At 42.2% G+C, this 21,475-nt stretch overlaps 1 protein-coding gene across 1 annotated transcript; it reads right to left on the bottom strand.

The window, feature by feature from the left end:
• Window positions 1–1,460: 1,460 nt before the first annotated feature.
• Window positions 1,461–21,466, bottom strand: RAB2B (RAB2B, member RAS oncogene family). The gene is made up of 8 exons (XM_023230467.2): window positions 21,280–21,466; window positions 20,978–21,049; window positions 19,341–19,408; window positions 11,693–11,775; window positions 11,385–11,477; window positions 6,642–6,753; window positions 4,764–4,832; window positions 1,461–3,720 (listed from the first exon to the last, which is right to left on the bottom strand). Exons 1-8 carry the CDS (start codon window positions 21,323–21,325, stop codon window positions 3,613–3,615), a joined length of 651 nt encoding a protein of 216 aa, XP_023086235.1. The 5' UTR covers window positions 21,326–21,466; the 3' UTR covers window positions 1,461–3,612.
• Between the last annotated feature and the right edge of the window lie 9 nt (window positions 21,467–21,475).

The following is a 21,475-nucleotide window of genomic DNA, read 5'->3' as shown; positions in this document are numbered from 1 at the left end:
GGGAGGCTGAGGCAGGAGAATCGCTTGAACCCGGGAGGTGGAGGTTGTAGTTAGCCGAGATCTCACCACTGCACTCCAGCCTAATCAACAAGAGTGAAATTCCATCTCAAAAAAAAAAAAAAAACACTTGGCCAAATCCATTTCCCTGTGTATCAAAATCTGTCAGTCAAGACGGGTGCGGTAGCTCACGCCCATAATCCCAGCACTTTGGGAGGCCGAGGTGGGTGGATCACCTAAGGTCGGGAGTTCGAGACCAGCCTGACCAACATGGAGAAACCATCTCTACTAAAAATACAAAATTAGCCGGCTGTCGTGGCACATGCCTGTAACCCCAACTACTCGGGAGGCTGAGGCAGGAAAATTGCTTGAACTCGGGAGGCGGTGGTTGTGGTGAGCCGAGATAGTGCCATTGCACTCCAGCCTGGGCAACAGAGAAAATCCATCTCAAAAAAAAAAAAAAAAAAAAAATCTGTCAGCTAAATTCTTTCCTGGCTACTGCTGCCATTATATCAATTTGATGTTAGTATTAAGATTTATTAGAACAATGTGTCTGTAAATGCATATACAGATATAACCTTAATAGTTTCTAGGATGAGTCTATTATCCATCTGGTACAGAATAGAATAGACCTGTCATCAAAGGAGCTATAGATATTATGGAAAGGGGAGCAGGTGTGCCTGAACCAATTTCTGCTACCTACACTGATCTTAGTATGATTTCCAATGGTCTTGGCCTTCAAAAACCAAAGGACATTGGTAAGACTATAGAAGGAAAAAAAAAAAGGACATTATTTCATAACTACCATTCTTCATATGGGGTGGGAGATCCACTTTTTATAATACTTCATGACCACTTCAGTCAAAATACAGATCATGATTTTACCCAGATACTTTTTTTCTCATGCTTCCCTTACAATTGGTGCAATACCCAAGTACAGAAGGTCATAAGTTGGCTTGGATAATAGAACAAGATATGGGCATTAATATTAAAAAACTGTGCTCCAAAATACCAAAATGGTATCCTTTATTGACTCTGAAAGCAGTAGCTCTAGGCAGAATGCTGTCTTTGACCAATGTTCTAATGCTTCTCAATTTCTAAAGATTTTTTTGTGGGGTAGTTTAAAAAAAAAAAAAAATCTTCTGTACAGAAACCAGTTATTATTACTTCAGTTTTGTCCCAGAGGTAAGGGGGCAGGCTAACTCCAAATTCAACAGCTTCAAATCCTTTTTGGAATCAAGTAGAATTTTAAAAACAAAACAAAAGCATAACCAAAGCAATACCCCAAATGTCTTCTAACTTCCTGTGGTGCACTGTTAACTATTACTACTACTACTGGGGTCAGAATCTAGTACAAAATGAATCCCAAAGAGACTTCTTCATTATCTTTGATTTAATTTCCTAAGAGGAGAGTATCTACTAATGTTTGGGATGCCATCAGAAATGACACATGGAGTATGAACAGCTTTGATACATGCATATATTTAATAATGAAACAATTCATCAACAGCAAAAAGTAAGTAGAAAAATTCATGAGACCTCAGTGCTGTGGAAGAGAATGGGAAATCAAGGAAAGAAGATATATATAGCAACCAACCCAGAAGGCTGCATGATGAGTGAAGCAAAGGCAAATTTGGCTAAGATACTATTATATGCTCTGAAAAGAGAATGGCTGGATAGGTACCCACTTATCTGACTGCTTACTAGCAGGTAGCCTTACTATATGCCTCATGGAATAGAGGCAAAGAGCCACGGAAAGGTGGGAGGGGAGAAGGAAAAGAACAGTACAAAACCCAGGGTAAACAAATGAGAGGAGCAGAATTACAAAGAGAGGACTCAAGTCTTTTGTTTCCTTTAAAGTCTAAAATAAACCTTAAGTTTTTAAGTATGTCAGTCAAATTCAATGAACACATAATGAGTAGCACTAGGCACTGTAAAGGAATGATGGGGGAATGATTTATAAAAATAAAAGAATGACATGGATCCTGCTCTCAAAGAGCTTACAACTTATATGGAAAGACAAGATTCCACACAAAAACAACTGCAAAACATATTTACATAATAACATACATAAAAATAAATATACATATACATATACATATGAATAACCAACATATGAAAACTAAGGAATATTGTGTTAATAATTGCTTAGAAGTACCTAAGTCTGTTACTAAAGAAAAAATTTTGGGACTTTTAAGTATAGTTAGTGGAGAGTAGGGCATGTGCACATGTATGGAACTAGGAATAAATATGTCACATTCAGCAAGTAGATTAGCCTGATTGGAGTAGAAAGTCTAGTTCTAGTTAAGAAGGGAGTTTGATGAAACAGTAGAAGTCTATCTGGTGAAAGACACTACAATGTTAGATCTGGTCCCTAAAATAAAATGAATAGGGAACAAATGTTTTCTTTAGGTAATATTAAGTGGCCACATGTCCCTGACCAACTCCACTGCTCTTAAAAGTTTTGAAGTTACACTAAGAGATAGAAGCTAACAATAGGATAGTAGAGAAGTACTCAGTGCTCTTGGGCAAGTAGAAGGAACTGCTTTCTACAAGAATTCTTAGGAAGTGACAAGTAGACCCCCAAAGGCAAGGAAGGAAAAAACTCAATGAAATTCTGAGGCAGAGGATCTATCAACCAAAGGCCAACCAGATCTGGGTAATTGCAAGTGTTCAAGCAGAATGTCCTTGACCCTAATTCTTAGTGGGGAGCAGACTGTATATGCTTATGAAATTATTTATTTAGGCCAGGCACAGTGGCTTACGCCTGTAATCCAGCACTTTGGGAGGCCAAGGTGGGCAGATCATGAGGTGAAGAGATCAAGATCATCCTGGCTAACATGGTGAAACCCTGCCTATACTAAAAATACAAAAATGAGCTGGGTGTGGTGACACATGCCTGTAGTCCCAGCTACTCAGGAGGTTGAGGCAGGAGAATTGCTTGAACCCGGGAGGTGGAGGCTGCAGTGAGCCAAGATCGTGCCAGTGCATTCCAGCTTGGAGACAGAGCAAGACTCCGTCTCAAAAATATATATATATTTATTTATCGAGACAGAGTTTCGCTCTTGTTGCCCAGGCTGGAGTGCAATGGCGCAATTTCAGCTTAGCACAACCTCTGCCTCCTGGGTTCAAGTGATTCTCCTGCCTTGGCCTCCCGAGTACCTGGGATTACAGGTATGCACCACCACACCCAGCTAATTTTGTATTTTTAGTTCAGACGGGGTTTCTCCATGTTGGTCAGGATGGTCTCGAATTCTTGACCTCAGGTGATCCCCCCGCGTTGGTCTTCCAAAGTGCTGGGATTACAGGCATGAGCCATGGCGCCCCACCGTGAAATTATTTTTTTTAACTACTGTGATAATCAACTTTGATCCTAACGATTTAAGAAATTAGTATAGGAGGATAAGAAGAACCCTAATCTATACGGAATGCTCATGTCCTTGAAGGAGGACAGGTCAGTAAGGGCCCAAATTCTCTCCTGGTCTTTAGGTGGAAAGGCAAAACATCACACTTTAAAAAGAGGCTGCTCTCTGCCAAAGCAAGAAAGACCTCTTTCATTAAGCCTATTGATCTGAAGCTATTCCAGAAAGGAAAAAAAAAGTTCAAGCCAGATGTTCAGCAGCAGCCAGAGTTGGACCCTACGTCACGAGAGTTCCGCTGGGAGGCACTGGGTCCCACTGATGTTGAAATTGACTGTTGGGGCCCAATCTTGATGCCATTTGCCTGTAAAAGAAAAGAGGCAATAGTTCCCACCTCAGTGTTAAAGTGAATTAGAGAGACGAGGGGGCTATCTCTGCTTGTATCCCAGGGTAGAAAGAAAAAAGAAAGGGGAGAAAGGAGAAATCATTAATTATATTTTCTAAAAGCAGATTTGACCTTGGCAGGTAACCAGGTGCCCTAGCCAGACTGATGTGGAACAATAATCTATGACAGTAAGAATAAGATGACTACCTATGGTCTAAATATTCTAGTTGACTACAAGTGGCTTTTGTGTCCTTTTTTTTTCCTTGAGGAAATGAGGTCTCCCTACATTGCCCAGGCTGCAGTGCAGTGGCTATTCACAGGTATGACCAGCGTGCACTATAGCCTCAAACTTCTGGCCTCAAGCAATCCTGCCTCAGCCTCCCAAGTCGCTGAGACTACAGGTGCACCACTGCACCCCTGTGCTCATTTTAGAGACGGGGTCTCTCTTTGTTGCCCAGGTGGGTCTCGAAGTCCTGGCTTCAAGCAATCTCCCCAGCTCAGCCTCTCAAAGTGCTGGGATTATAAGCATGAGCTACCACACCTGGCCCCTGTGCTCATTTTTAGGGGACCATATTATACTTAAATGTCATAGCTATGTGCAGAATTAGGTTGTGATTAGGTAAGAGTGGAGGAGGCAAAGAGCAGAAGTAGCATATGATTCTTTTTGTTTTGTTCCAGAATTTGCTTTATAGAAATTACTCTCCTAAGCCATTATTAATTATACCTCCTTTATGTTCTAGAATAGTAAAAAACTGAGGTTGACAAGAAAATCTCCCATATTGTATAAGTCTTTTAGATCACCAATAATCTCTTTAAGCATTTTGGGTGTCAGACTTGAGGAAAACAGAAAATGATGACAGGTCTCTGTGTACCTAGATTTAAAAAAAAAAAAAAGGTTGAACTGGCAGAGCTTTTAAATTGTATAATGATAGACGGGGAATGTAAGCATTCCATTCTAGGGAACCTCCAGTTCTATTTAGAACAAACCAAAGTTAACTGCCAGCACTTCTACCCTTTCTTACCTCATTGTGGACATCAAATAAACCCTGTTGGATCTTCCTATATATTTCTTTGGCTGTGTTAATGAAGGCCTGAAAGAGACATAAATCATATCATCAGTCTCAAGTTCAGGTAGAGAAATGAGGGAAAGAGAATATTAATTATTATTCATATTTGAATTTCTAAGGTGAATTAGGAATCATTAGAAAACAGTAAAAAAGGCTGGGCGCGGTGGCTCAAGCCTGTAATCCTAGCACTTTGGGAGGCCGAGACAGGCGGATGACGAGGTCAGGAGATCGAAACCATCCTGGCTAACACGGTGAAACCCCATCTCTACTTAAAAAATATGAAAAACTAGCCGGGCGAGGAGGCTGAGGCAGGAGAATGGCGTGAACCCAGGAGGCAGAGCTTGCAGTGAGGCGAGATCGCGCCACTGCACTTCAGTCTGGGCGACAGACTCCGCCTCAAAAAAAAAAAAAAAAGAAAGAAAACAGTAAAAAAACATAGATGGTTGGCTGGGCGCGGTGGCTCATGCCTGTAATCCCAGCACTTTGGGAGGCCGAGGCGGGCAGGTCACTTGAGGTCAGGAGTTCAAGACCAGCCTGCCCAACATGGTGAAACCCCGTCTCTACTAAAAATACAAAAATCAGCCAGGCGTGGTGATGCATGCCTGTAATTCCAGTTACTCAGGCAGCTGAGGCATGAAAATCGCTTAAACCTGGGAGCCCAGGTTGCAGTGAGCTGAGATCATGCCACTGCACTCCAGCCTGGGCGACAGAACGAGACTCAGTCTCAACAAAACAAAACAAAACAAAACAAAACAAAACATAGAAGGTCCCCCAAATGTCCTTGTAAAAGCCATTAAGAGTAGTTTCACCGGGCGCAGTGGCTCACGCCTGTAATTCCAGCACTTTTGGAGGCCGAGACGGGCGGATCACAAGGTCAGGAAATCGAGACCACGGTGAAACCCCGTCTCTACTAAAAATACAAAAAATAAGCCAGGCGCGGTGGCAGGCGCCTGTAGTCCCAGCTACTCAGGAGGCTGAGGCAGAAGAATGGCGTGAACCCGGGAGGCGGAGCTTGCAGTGAGCCGAGATCATGCCACTGTACTCCAGCCTGGGGGAACAGAGCAAGATTCCGTCTCAAAAAAAAAAAAAGAGTAGTTTCAAAAAAAAAAAGGGATTATGTGGTATTCTGGTACTGACCCAAGATGCTCCTAGGCTGGCACCTTCTACAAATAATACAAACACACTCTATTCTCCACTAGTTACTGAAGACACCATCAATACCAGGCCTAGGAATGACTATAGTAGAATCCATTAGACACTCCAACCAGAGTGATTTACTAGTAACAAGTGTGGTGTCTAATTCACACTTGCCAACCAATATTACCCAAAGCAAAAGTAAAACCTTGGGAATCAGGGTAAAAGAAAACGGGACAATTCCTTTAAAAGGAATGAGACAAGTAGTCACTATGACCACAAGACATCCTTTCCCTTTTTTTTTTTTTGGAGATGGAGTCTCGCTCTGTTGCCCAGGCTGGAATGCAGTGGCAGATCTCGGTTCACTACAACCTCCGCCTCCTGGGTTCAAGCAATTCTCCTGCCTCAGCCTCCCGAGTAACTGGGACTACAGACGCATGCTGCCATGACCAGCTAATTTTTTGTATTTTAGTAGAGATGGGGTTTCACCATATTGCCCAGGCTGGTCACAAACTCCTGATCTCAGACAATCTGCCTGCCTTGGCCTCCCAAAACGCTAGGATTACAGGTGTGAGCCACCGCACCCGGCCAAGACATCCTTTCTTTACCCATTTCTTACAGGAGAAGAGAATTCTGAATAAAAGGACAAATAATGGTGTAATCTCTAAAGAGTTTTCCCCACTGTTTTCCAAATAGTACCTCTTCAACATTGCAGGCTGTTTTGGCTGAAGTTTCCATGAATATAAGTCCATGCTCCCTAGCAAAGGCCTCTCCTTCTTCTCTTTTCACATCCCTGCGGGACTCTAGGTCACTGCAAGAGATTAATTAAGGAGAAAACTAAAAAAAGATCCAAGTGAAAGAGGAAACTCTATTTCTAAAAGAATTCCATCGTGGTTTCAATGGCCAGTTATTTCATAAAGAACGCAGATCCTACAAGATACTCTCTTATATAGAGTTACTAATTTCTGTAGCCTCTTGGAAAATATTCTTTAGTTTGGGGACAGCTGCTGCATAGTTGAAGATAATAACTCACTCTATTACAGAGAAAAAGGCTTATCAAGGGTTAGGCAAGCCCCCATAGTTACACAAAACTTAATGCTCTATTGCTTGTTTTTCCAATGAGATCAAAGAGAGCAAAGTATAGATGATGAAAAAAAAAAAAAAAAACCTCGGTCGGGCACAGTGGCTCATGCCTGTAATCCCAGCTCTTTGGGATGCTGAGGCAGGTGGATCACGAGGTCAGGAGTTCGAGATCAGCCTGGCCAACATGGTGAAATCCCGTCTCTACTAAAACTACAAAAATTAGCTGAGTGTGGTGACAGGCGCCTGTAATCCCAGCTACTCAGGAGGCTGAGGCAGGAGAACTGCTTGAACATGGGAGGTGGAGGCTGCAGTGAGCTGAGATTGTGCCATTGCACTGAAGCCTGGGTGACAGACCAAGACTGTATCTTGGGGGAAAAAAAAAAAAAGGGAAAACTCTAGTTACTAGAAAGTAGAAAAGTCATAAGATGTCCCATCCAACAGTGATGAGCATCTTCCTTTTTCACTGGAATCAATCCACAAGAAGAGAATGAGCCAGGAATAAGGAAAACACAGTTGTCTTAATTCTAACTGGTTTCATTACTAGTGCATATAAAAGCAGCTTGCCACCAGGGAATTCAGAGAAAGTGATACGGATAAAATTAGATGATCTGAGGGAAAAAAGATAGAGCTAAGGACTGAGAAAGGGAATAAAAATGGCATCAAAACACCTTATGAAAAACAGGATAAAAGGCTGAAGATCTGGGCGTGGTGGCTCATGCCTATAATCCCAGCACTGTGGGAGGCTGAGGCAGGAGGATTACTTGAGCCCAGGAGTTTAAGACCAGCCTGCACAGTACAGTGAGACCCTGTCTCTACAAAAAATTTAAAAATCAGCAGAGCGTGGTGACACATGCCTGTATTCCCAGCTACCTGAGAGGCTGAGGCGACAGGATCTCTTGAGCCATGGAAACAGAGGTTGCAGTGAGCTGAGCATGTCACTGTACCCTAGCCTGGGCAACGGCATGAGACCTTGTCTCAAAAAAAACAAAACAAAACAAAACCAAAAAAACAAACTGAAGAATAAGGCAAGGTTGGGCTGTTCGTGATTCATATTTTTCAATTTCAAAATTTCCATTTGTGAGGTTTCCAGTTTTCCAACTCCTTGGGGAAAAAAGTGTAAGACCATTAAAGAACAACAAATCTATAATATTTTAATTTGTTATACCATCAGCTGTGTGAAGACCACAGAAGAACTATCTAAATGTCAACCCTCCCAAATTTATACCTCTTGCCCAGATGCTTGACTAAAAGCACCAGATTTGTACATTTGTGAATTCTTTATTCCCACACTGATACCTAAAACGGACTTCAAACTTAACACATCAAAATGGAACTTCTTTTCCCCCAGCCTGTGTTTGCTCCAGGCTTCTGCATCTCAGTAAATGGCATAAGCCAAAATCCAAAGTGTTATTATTGATACCCATTCCTCACTACTCCAAATATCTAATCTATTCCAAAGTGAAGTACTTCCAACATTTACCTTAAAATCATCCTTTTCTCTCTCTTTCCAGGGTCACTTCCTAGACCAAGCCACCATTCTTTCTCATGTGGACTATTGCAACTGGGATCCTACTGCAGCCCTTGTTCCCCTCCAGAGTGATCTTTTAAAATCTGATCAAGCCACTTCTCTACTTAAAACTTCAAAATGCTTCCAGTGTATTTATTCATTATTATTTTTAATCCCCCATCTCCCAAGCTTCAATTTCCATGTATTTAGAATAAAATCCAAAACCCTTACTCAGGCCTCTAAGGTGCTATGAAATCTAGTCCCTACCTACTTTTCCAACCTCATCTTGCATTTAGTCCAATCATACTAGGTTTCTTTCAATAAACGTGTCAAGCTTCTTCCAAGTTCAAGGCATTTGTATAGTTTGTTCCCCCTAAGTAACACCCTTTTAAAAACTCTTTGCCCAGCAGGCTCTTGCCCATCCTTCAGATCCCAGCTTAATATCACTCCTAATCAAAAGTAGGTACCCTGTTATTCTTTCATAGCACCCTTTTTCCTCCATTGCATTTATCACAATTGACAATTTGATAAAAATAATTTTGTATTTAATAAAAGCTATGCCCTCACTAGACTGTAAGCTCCATAAGAGCAGGGGCATGACATTTTTTCACCTTGCACACTCAGAGTCTAGCACAGTATTTTTCAATAAATTGACTGATACCATAAAAACAATTAGCAGGCCGGGTGTGGTGGCTCATGCCTGTAATCCCAGCACTTTGGGAGGACGAGGCGGGTGGATCACCTGAGGTCAGGAGTTCAAGACCAGCCTGACCAACATGGAGAAACCCCGTCTATACTAAAAATACAAAAAAATTAACCATATGTGGTGGCACATGCCTGTAACCCCAGCTACTTGGAAGGCTGACGCAGGAGAATCGCTTGAACCCAGAAGGTGGAGGTTGTGGTGAGCCGAGATCATGGCATTGCACTCTAGCCTGGGTGACAAGAGTGAAACTCCATCTCAAACAAAATGAAACAAAAACAAACAAATAAAAACAATTAGCCTGTGGCCACGGTTCTCAAATAGTACACTCTGGGCACTACTACAAACTCACAAGGGTGCCATGGGATACTTTAAACTTTTGAGGAAAACACAGTAACACTCAACACAAGGATACTACATGAATTACAAGCTTAAGACAATTTGCAATGTCAACATCAGATCATGATAAAATTCATTCAATACCTTCATATCTCTGAGAAGTTGTTTTTGGCAGTTGCTGTTATAAAAAAGGAAGCACTACACAAAAATCAATATGGAATGGGAAATGACAGTAGCAGTGTGCAATCGTGATTTCAAGGTTTGAGAAGCTATGCAGTGCCCAGCAGACACACAGAGGTCTTTAGTAAGTAACCGTTGCTATTTAAGAATGAAATTTAAAAACAATTTTTTTTTTTTTGGAGACAAAGTCTCACTCCATCACCCAGGATGGAGTGCAGTGGCACTATCTCAGCTCACTGCTAAATCCACCTCCCGAGTTCAAGCAATTCTCCTGCCTCAAGCTCCTGAGCAGCTGGGACTAGAAGCACGTGCTACCATGCCTGGCTACTTTTTGTATTTTTTTAGTAGAGATGGGGTTTCACCATATTATTGGCCAGGCTGGTCTTGAACTCCTGACCTCGTGATCTGCCCGCCTTGGCCTCCCAAAGTGCTAGGATTACAAGCATGAGCCACCACGCCCAGCATATTTTTTCTTTTTTTTATACAGGGTCTCACTTCTGTTGCTGAGGCAGGAGTGCAGTGGTACAATTATGGCTTCATTGTAGCCTCAACCTCACAGGCCCAAGTGATCCTCCCACCTCATTTAAAAATTTTTTTGTATAAACAAGGTCTCATTATATTGCCCAGGCTGGTCTTCAACTTCTGAGCTCAAGCAATCCTTCCAGAGCTGGGATTACCGGCATATACCACTGTGCCTGGCCTTTTTATTTTCGAACAGTTACTAAGTAGTTATAAAAAATACTCATGTTGTTTGGGTATAACTATTTAATAAAACTGTTAGGTATTTCTTTTAGCCTATGGGTGTCAATAAAAGTCTACTGAGAATAACAAGTGTTGTTAAGGATGTAGAGAAACTGGAATCCTTGTACATTGCTGGAAATAATGTAAAATAAGACAGCTGCTATGGAAAATGGTATGGCAGTTCCTCAAAAACTAAAAGACAGAATTACCATATGATCCAGCAATCCCACTTCTGGGCATATACCCAAAAGAATTCAGAGCCGGGACTTGAACAGATCCATGTTCATAGCAGCATTATTCACAATAGTCAAAATATGGCAGTAACCCAACTGTCCATGGACAGATGGATAAACAAAATGTGGTATATGCATACAATGAATATTACTCATCTTTAAAAAGGAAGGAAATTCTGACACATGCTACAATATGGATAAACCTTGAAGACATTATGCTAAGTGAAATAAGCCAATCACAAAAGCACAAATATTATATGAGTCCACTTGTATGAGGTACCAGTAGTAGTCAAATTCATAGAGAAAGAAAGTAGAATGATGGCTGTCGGGGGCTGAGGGATGAGGGGGGTTGGGGAAGGAGGATGGGGAGTTAGTGTTGAATGTGTACAGAGTTTGAGAAGATGAAAAAGTTCTGGAGATGGATGTTGGTGATGGCTGCGGAACAATGAATATTCTTAATGCTACAGAACTGTACACTCAAAAACAGTTAAAATGGTAAATTTTGTGTCATATATATTTTATCACAATAAAATATTTTTTTTACTAAAACACTAAGACTACTATAAACTGAGAAAGTTTGGGGATCAAGACATTCAACGTGCACAGAGTACCTAGATGACTCCTGTTAACTATTATTCACACGGATACAATTTTACCTCTTATTCCCAATGAGCATGATAACCATGTTGGAACTAGAGTGCTGCCGGGCATCCTCTAACCATGAGGTCAGGTGGTTGAAGGTTTCACGCCTACAGCAGAAAAATGTAGAATGCGGGTCAGAGACACACTTCAAAAGGCCAAAACAATTCCAAGTGTATAGAAAAAGAGGGGAAGCTATATGTGTAAAGAAAAATATTAGAGAGGCCATTCCTAGTTAACATCCTTAACAGAATCAGTAGATAGAAAAAAAAGGTTTAGAGGATGTAGGGAAGAATCTCCCTCCCATGCACCGGATCTGGCTCACCTTGTAATGTCGTACACCAGCAGTGCTCCAGCTGCTCCCCTGTAGTAGGAACGGGTGATAGAACGGAAGGATTCTTGCCCAGCCTTTCCCACCAACATGGCAACAAAAAATCCCAACAAAACCAGGTTATTTCCACAGAACTGACTTGATCACATGCCACCCTAATACAAAGGACTTAACTAAAAAAAGAACTTCTATTAAGAAAAGAGAATTAGGGAAGGAAAACATGCCTGCCCGAGAAGCAGCTCAAGTGGGAAATCAGTATTTTTCTATGGGAGTGCATTCATATTTTGGGCAGTCACTTACTCTTCCTGAGAGACTGTCCATCAGATTAGTGGATATTTAGCACCCTGGATCCCAGACACTAAATACCCGTGGCACCCCACAGTCAGCGTGATAAAGACATTTGCATACATTTCCCAATATCCTCGTGAAAGAACAACTGGAAATAGTACTGGAAACGGAGTGTATGTCGTTTTTTTCAATCCCAAATATGATATTGAACACACCATATTAATCTTTCTGTTCCTATTTCTCTATCTATAAAAATGAAAGTTATCTTAGAATGCCGAAACCTGGTCTAACAGAAGTTTCATTCCAATGAATCAATATAAAAATTAGATTAAAAGCACTTAAACTGAGTATCTTCTTTTTTTTTTTTTTGAGACAGAGTCTCGCTCTGCCCCCAGGCTGGAGTGCAGTGGCTGGATCTCAGCTCACTGCATGCTCCACCTCCCGGGTTCACGCCATTCTCCTGCCTCAGCCTCCCGAGTAGCTGGGACTACAGACGCCCGCCACCTCGCCCGGCTAATTTTTTTTTTTTGTATTTTTAGTAGAGACGGGGTTTCACCGTGTTAGCCAGGATGGTTTCGATCTCCTGACCTCGTGATCCGCCCGTCTCGGCCTCCCAAAGTGCTGGGATTACAGGCTTGAGCCACCGCGCCCGGCCTAAACTGAGTATCTTCTAACTGACCTTTAGCATTCCACTGATAATGCAGGACTACCTAGATGTCCCTTGCTGAGCTCCTGTCATGGGACACAGGAATAAGGAACAGAGAAAGAAGCCCAGGGCCCAGCATAGAGTTTTCCTAGAAAAATCCAAATGTTCTCACTTCCAGTTAGACAAAGATATTAAGTTCTATTTAAAACTGAATAATTTATTAATGCCCCCATAATACTGGGTACTTTTGCTTTATTGATGGAATAGTTCTTTTTTTTCCTTTAGGGAAAACAAAAACTTTTTTTAAATAATGTGAATACCCTGTACATTGAATCTATCCTATTAAGAAAGTTTTCACATTCTTGAAATATTTTATCCTTATATCCCTGCATAAAAGGAGGTAAGACTATAATTTATATGTTACAAATGGGAGAATCATGATTAAAGACGTGGGAAGATAAATGGCTTTCTCATAGTATAATACCAATAATAGTGGTAATACTAATTATAACACTGCAATAGTACTATAAACTACTTTTTGGCACATACAATGTGTTGGGAACTATAAGAGACAATTACATATATTATTATTATTATTATTATTTTTTTTTTTTTTGAGACGGAGTCTCGCTCTGTCACCCAGGCTGGAGTGCAGTGGCCGGATCTCAGCTCACTGCAAGCTCTGCCTCCCGGGTTCTCGCCATTCTCCTGCCTCAGCCTCCTGAGTAGCTGGGACTACAGGCGCCCCTCAACACGTCCGGCTAGTTTTTTGTATTTTTTAGTAGAGACAGGGTTTCACTGTGTTAGCCAGGATGGTCTCGATCTCCTGACCTCGTGATCCGCCTGTCTCAGCCTCCCAAAGTGCTGGGATTACAGGCTTGAGCCACCGCGCCCAGCCTACATGTATTATTTCATTTACTTCTCTTAGCAACCCTGGGGCCGATATTATTATTATTATTACTAGTTTTTGAGATGGAGTCTCACACTGTTGCCTGGGCTGGAGTGCACTAGCACGATCTCAGCTCACTGCAACCTCCGCCTCCCAGGTTCAAGCAATTCTCCTTGCCTCAGCTTCCCAATTAGCTGGGATTACAAGCACCCACCACCATGCCTGGCTACTTTTGTATTTTTGGTAGAGATGGGTTTTCACTATGTTGGCCAGGCTGGTCTTGAACTCCTGACCTCGTGACCCACCTGCCTCGGCCTCCCAAAATGCTGGGATTACAGGCATGAGCCTCTGCGCCTGGCCTATTACTCTCTTTTAAAAATGGGGAAAATGAGGCTCACATAAGTTTAATAAATAGCCCTAAATCATAAAGCTTATAAGTGCTAGAGCCATAGTTTAAACTTAGGATCTTAGTGCTTCCCAGCACAAAAACTTGTTCTTAGCCACTATATCATATAACCTAAACTGGGGTTTGCAGGTGAGAACTGCAGTATACTAACTCTAAGCTTAATTTTCCAACAATAGAAGAATCTCTTTCTATAAAGAGTCATAGAAACATTTTAGGGAGTTGCACAGCTGTTAGAGCATCAGAATCTAAAAATAAAAAATAATTCTAAAGCCCCTTGTCATAATACTAATAATACTTTAAGATTAAAAAAATACTTAGTTTTATATTTACTCCCTAATGTCTTACATTATTTGGGTCTTGTTTTCCTTTTAGTGTTTACTTTTTCTCCTCTCCTGCTATGGTTGAAAGTCTCCCTCTACTTCCCTCACAGCCTACCAAGAACTAAAAGGGAAAGTTTGAGGGAGGCCCACATGATAGTTCAATCACATGGCAGCATTTAACTTTAGCAGTTGAAAATGCTATCAGTGGGTCATGAGAAAACCTTCTAAAATCACATCACTCACGGGGTGCAGTGGCTCACGCCTGTAATCCCAGCACTTTGGGAGGCCAAGGCAGGCAGATCACGAGGTCAGGAGTTTGAGACCAGCCTGACCAACATTGTGAAACCCTGTCTCTGCTAAAAATACAAAAATTAGCTGGGCATGGTGGCGTGCACCTGTAATCCCAGCTACTCAGGAGGCTAAGGCAGGAGAATTGCTTGAGCCCGGGAGGTGGAGGTTGCAGTAAGCCGAGACGGCGCTATTGCACTCCAGCCTGGGCAACAGAGCAAGACTCCGTCTAAATTAAAAAAAAAAAAAAAAAATCACTCTACTTCATCTCAATCCAGTTCATGAATCAAAGTTTGTGAACCAGTAAGCTAGAAAGAGTGAGCAGTTCAACCTGGGCTTGTCTGTACCAGGCTCAGGTGTCCTTGTCCATCCCCAGTAAAAAAAATCTGAAGTGGCAGGCTGGGCACTGCGGCTCATGCCTATAATCCCAGCACTTTGGAAGGCCGAGGTGGGCAGATCACTTGAACTGAGGAGTTCGAGAGCAGGGGCAACATGGTGAAACCACGTCTCTAAAAAAAATACAAAAAGTTAGCCAGGTGTGATGGCGCACATCTGTAGTCCTAGCTACTTGGGAGGCTGAGGCGGGAGGACTGCTTGAGCTGGGGAGGTTGAGGGTACAATGAGTGGAGATGGTGCCACTGCACTCCAGCTTGGGTGACAGAGAAAGACCCTGTCAAAAAAAAAAAAAAAAAGAATGAAAAAAGAAAATCTGCAGCAGCAAAGAACTAAGATGAAGGTTTTTTTCTTTTCTTTTTTTTTTTTTTGAGAGAGTCTCGCTCTGTTGCCCAGGCTGGAGTGCAGTGGCATGATCTTGGCTCACTGCAACCTCCGCCTCCCAGGTTCAAGTGATTCTCCTGCCTCAGCCTCCCAAGTAGCTGGGATTACAGGCGCCCACCACCACACCTGGTTAATTTTTGCATTTTTAGTAGAGACGGGGTTTCACCATGTTGGCCAGGCTGGTCTTGAACTCCTGTCCTCAGGTGATCTGCCCGCCTCGGCCTCCCAAAGTTCTGGAATTACAGGCATGAGCCACAACACCCAGCCTAGATGAAGGTTTGATAAGATAATTAATAGCTTTCTAATCTCTCCCAAGTGGAAGCATCATACTATACTGTTTAAGATACACAGTTTGAAGTATCAACTCCTAGAAAGTCAGATACACTATTTTCCTAAAAATCAAAATGCATTCCTTCCAATGAAGGGTTTATTAAGGAAAAAAAAATTTTTAAATGCATTCCAAAGTAATATACAAACTAATTTGATATTATTTGATCAGTATTTTATATTAGTTACAGTAAAATACCTATTCATTAGCATGATAATTTAGGAATACGTACACACACACACACAAAGATTTTTTAAAATATGCTTCTCTAAATCCATATAAATGTCAGAACAAAGACAACAAAAACGTTTGGACAACCTGATCTCTTTAAAATACCTATCACGGTAATCCCTCAACATTTTCACGTAGGATGGGTTTGGAAGTAAGTGAGAGAATGGGTCAATAAAGTGGGAAGCTAAGATGGGTAAACAATGGGCAGGAGATCAAGGCGATCAAGGCTGACAAGGGAGAAATGACCAGGTCACCAAAAGGCGACAGACTAGATGGACACAACATTATAGGTATGAATCTTTTTTTTTTTTTTTTTTTGAGACAGAGTCTCGCTCTGTCGCCCGGGCTAGAGTGCAGTGGCCGGATCTCAGCTCACTGCAAGCTCTGCCTCCCGGGGTTACGCCATTCTCCTGCCTCAGCCTCCCGAGTAGCTGGGACTATAGGCTCCCACCACCTCGCCTGGCTAGTTTTTTGTATTTTTTAGTAGAGACGGGGTTTCACCGTGTTAGCCAGGATGGTCTCGATCTCCTGACCTCATGATCCACCCGTCTCGGCCTCCCAAAGTGCTGGGATTACAGGCTTGAGCCACTGCACCCAGCCTGGTATGAATCCTTTAAAATTTTCAAAATAAATAGAAAACCACAGTATTCTGAAACTGGTTTCTTTTTATGATTTAGCAAATATTAATCTCAAGACAGTTTTAAGAGGGAAGAGAAAAGATCTAGGCCAGTTGGATGACCATGTAGTTCTTAAGAATTCTGTCCAAAGTAGTGGCTCTCAATTTTCCTCTTTTGTTTCTTTTTCTTTTTCTTTTTTTTTTTTTTTTGAGACGGAGTCTCGCTCTGTCACCCGGGCTGGAGTGCAGTGGCCTGATCTCAGCTCACTGCAAGCTCCGCCTCCCGAGTTTATGCCATTCTCCTGCCTCAGCCTCCCGAGTAGCTGGGACTACAGGCGCCTGCCACCTCGCCCGGCTAGTTTTTTGTATTTTTTAGTAGAGACGGGGTTTCACCGTGTTAGCCAGGATGGTCTCGATCTCCTGACCTCGTGATCCGCCCGTCTCGGCCTCCCAAAGTGCTGGGATTACAGGCTTGAGCCACCGCGCCCAGCCTTGTTTTTCTTTTTATGTTCTCTCTTAGCAGAATCAAGCTCTCAACTTTCTTACTTTCATGATCCAACCATGTCCCATATGAGCACTTAAAAAAAAAAAAAAAAAGAACAGGCCGGGCGCGGTGGCTCAAGCCTGTAATCCCAGCACTTTGGGAGGCCGAGACGGGTGGATCACGAGGTCAGGAGATCGAGACCATCCTGGCTAACACGGTGAAACCCCGTCTCTACTAAAAACTACAAAGAAATAGCCGGGCGAGGTGGCGGCGCCTGTAGTCTCAGCTACTGGGGAGGCTGAGGCAGGAGAATGGCGTGAACCCGGGAGGCGGAGCTTGCAGTGAGCTGAGATCCAGCCACAGCACTCCAGCCTGGGTGACAGAGCGAGACTCCGTCTCAAAAAAAAAAAAAAAAGAAAGAAAGAAAAAAGGCCACTGCCATAACCATTCCATTAAATGGCACTTAATTGGGTTTTTTCCTGGCATCAAAACATTCATTTTGGCCAGGTGCAATCCCAACACTTTGGGAGGCTGAGGAGGGCGGATCGCTTGAGTCCACGAGTTCGAGACCAGTCTGGGCAACATGTTGAAACCCCTGTCTCTACAAAAAACACAAAAATTCCCCAGTGCAGCGGGGCGGGGGATAGATCTGTAGATATGGACGGATGGATGGATGGATGGATGGATAGACAGATGGACTTAAGCTTCAACTACTTTTAAGACATACATTTGTGTGTGGTGAGGAGCACTGGGGAAGGAAGGAGTGGAAAAGGAGGAAAAGAAAAAAAGGAAAAATAATTTGTACACTGTAGATATAATGGTTTTAGCTCTCAGTTCAGAGAAGAAACAGAATCACACAATAAGCAGCAAAAAAAGTAAGAGATTTTAGCCAAATATTATGAACTATTTGCTAGCTCCCTTTAACTAGAATGGAGACTAAGGTATTATATTACTTAGGGGGAAAAAGGTACAAATCAAATGAGATAATGCACATTGAAGCAATTTATCTAGATAGGGCAAAATTACACTAAGCCAAACTAAATTTTGGCATTACTACATATACCAAATTTGAAAACATGTACAAGTTTTTGACAGAATTTCCATTTCTGGGCAGGTATCACAAAAATTCTCAAACATCTGCATAAAGACTTTAGTAAATAAGAATATTCAGGCTGGGCACTGTGGCTCATGTCTGTAATCCCAGCATTTTGAGAGGCTGAGGTGGGTGGATCACCTGAGGTCAGTTCAAGACCATCCTGGCCAACATGGCAAAACCCCATCTCTATTAAAAATACAAAAAACGGCTGGGCGTGGTGGCTCACGCCTGTAATACTAGCACTTTTGGAGGCCAAGGCAGGTGTATCACGAGGTCAGGAGATCGAGTCCAACCTGGCTAACATGGTGAAAACCCGTCTCTACTAAAAATACAAAAAATTAGCCAGGCATGCTGGCGAGAGCCTGTAGTCCCAGCTACTCAGGAGGCTGAGGCAGGAGAATGGCGTGAACCCAGGAGGCGGAGCTTGCAGTGAGCCGAGATCATGCCACTGCACTCCAGCCTGGATGACAGACCAAGACTCCGTCTCAAAAAAATAAAAATACAAAAAACATTAGCCAGGTGTGGTGGTAGGTGCCTGTAATCCCAGCTACTCAGGAGGCTGAGACTGGAGAATTGCTTGAACCCAGCAGGTGGAGGTTGCAGTCAGCCAAGATCACACCATTGCACTCCAGCCTGGGTGACAAGAGCGAAACTCTGTCTCAAAAAAAAAGAATGCTCAGTGAAATTTTGCAATAATTAAAAATTGGAAAACAACCCAAATTTCTATCAAAGGGAGGATGGTTATGTAAATTATGCTACTGACATTCCATGACTACGCAGTGGTTAAAAGGAATGAAGTAGATCTCTAGGAATGAAGTAGATCTCTATGTATGGATATGGAAAGGTCTCCACAACCTGTGTTCCCTGTATTTGCCTGTGCATATGTATGTTTCTAAATGCATAGAAAAAGTCTGAAAGCATACACATGGAATCATCAGTAATGATTCCCCTGCTAGAGTAGCAACCAAGACAGGGAAGGAGAAAGGGTTTATGTATAAAAAGGAGACATTTACTTTCTATGCTATAAATTTATAGTTTGATTTTATTTTTACTAGAATAAACTATTACTTGGATAGTTTATAACACAAAGATATAGCATCCAGAATTTGTAACTGTAACAGATAGAATCAAAAGCTTCTCTATCTCTTTGATTTCACCTTTCTCCTATTTTATCCCCACTATTAGTCCCACCCTCATCGCCCCTTTCCTTTGCATCGGCTGTTCTTACTATACTTGGATGTTGGTCAGAGACTAAATTATTTTGTACTCTCACCGTATCCCAGATTTGCAGTTTGATTTGTTTTCCATCAATGTTGACCATACGAGCTCCAAACTCCACACCTGTTGGTAAAGACCAAGAGAAAGAATGTGATTCTCACGAACAGCGGCCATGTGGAGTGGGAGGAGGTTCCTGCCTTTCCTCAATGTGTTATAGCCATCCTTTGTCTGAACTCAATGCCACTAATTCCATTATTGCTGCCTATTTGCTCCAAGTAATTTTGTGTTTCTTAAGGTTCTTCATTTCCCTTCCAGAATTAAAAAATTGTACTCTAATGACCTCAGGAATGTAACCAAAAAGCACATATGGGAAAATAAAACCAATTAAGAAGTCAAATTTAAAAGGGTAAGTAATTTTTAGCAATGTCAGTTAATGCTTAAATTTGATTAGGTAACATTTAGTTTTGTAACTTTTCCAAAAAACTCCTAAAAATTCTGGAAATGCTTCCTGACACTTTGTCACTCTCTGGTCTCTATTTAAAACAATATTTTTTTTTTTGTAATTCCAGATTTTTTTCTTTAAGAAAAGAGCCTAAGAAATAGGTTCTCAGAAACAATACTTTTTTTTTTTTTTGAGATGGAGTCTCTCGCTCTGTCACCCAGGCTGGAGTGCAGTGGTGCGATCTCGGCTCACTACTGCCTCCACCTCCGGAGTTCAAGTGATTCTCCTATCTCAGCCTCCCCAGTATGTACCTTACAGGCGCACGCCACAACGCCCACCTAATTTTTTTTAACAATACATTTTATATCTCCAATAATTGCCAGAGGAACAATTAAGCATTGTTGCCTTGTTAAGCATTGTATCATTAGCCCCTATAACAAAGTGAGAATTCACTCAATATTCCCTTTAAAATACCTTTTGGTTGATACTGCCCTCTAAATCCTTTTCTAACCCCATCAATTATTTGACTCTACATAAATCCGTTAGAACAGTGGTAGCTTCAGATATCCACACAGGTGGGACTTGGAAGTAGCAATATTGTAAGAATGGGGATGTAGGATTTTTATTTAGAAACTGCATTTGCATGGCAAGAAAGCTAGCTTCATATATGTTGTTTATTTGGGTGGGGAAAAGCCCTTTCAGGCTATGCCTTATCACAAATGTGTGGGAAATGTTAATATTTTCCAGGATCCCCAGTGCGTCTGAGGAACTGTTAACACACTGTTTTATTTAAAAGGAAAGTTTTTAGTTTTATTTGCCTATTAATTCTAAGGCAGGGATGACTCTTCAATTTGCTTCTTCACCAATATAAATAATGTCCATGTATTCGTGTTTACTTTTTAAAAGTAAGGCTGGTATTAATTTACTGCAAAGCACAGATGAGTTTACAAATAAGCAGTTACGCTTTCGTGGGATTTTCCATAAACATAAAAAATTGTACTTGAAAAAAAATTATATGACAAGTCTATACTTCACACTCTAAAAAGTTACCTTTCAATTATATACTCTCCCTTACACTACTCGCCACATATCAACGTTTGATTAATCATTTCATTAACATAACTTTGGACTAGTTTAAAGTAGTGAGGGATAACTTTTTACTTTGAACACTGAAGGCTGCTAACTTTCCACTTTAGCAATTTAGCTAGTCAGGTTTTATCATCTGTTCTGGAACAAGTAGATGCACTTACCTATTGTGAGGTCGTGGACAGGCTGGAACCGCTTATCTGTAAACTGCAGGAGGAGACATGACTTCCCCACACCTGAAAGAGAAAGCACGCTCCCAGAGTCACGCAGCGCTGGAACACCATCCAGTCTCTGGACTTCCCGGGACCAGAGAAGCGGGGGCTCCCCAAGCCCCGCCCCCGGCCGCCCCGAACCGCCCCGCCCGTCTCGAATCGCCCAGCCCACAAAGTGAGCCCCGCCCCCGCCATCAAATTTGAGAGCTTCGGGCGTCAGCCCCAGCCTTGAAGGCTAACAACCTGAGGGTTACCTGTGTCTCCGATGATGATATACTTGAAGAGATAAGCATAAGTCATGATGTCGCGTCCTCTGGGTTCCGGGTCCGCCCGACTTCTACAGCCACTTACCTCCAACCTCTCTAGCCACTCAATCTACCGATCTTCTTCTTCTTCTTCCCGGCCGCCCCCCCTCTCCGGCTCCTCTAGCCCAGATCACGTCTCTATTGC

This window comes from Piliocolobus tephrosceles, chromosome 6, assembly GCF_002776525.5.
Source record: "Piliocolobus tephrosceles isolate RC106 chromosome 6, ASM277652v3, whole genome shotgun sequence".
NCBI classification, from domain to species: Eukaryota; Metazoa; Chordata; class Mammalia; order Primates; family Cercopithecidae; genus Piliocolobus; species Piliocolobus tephrosceles.
This window is presented reverse-complemented; position numbering and strand designations above follow the sequence as displayed.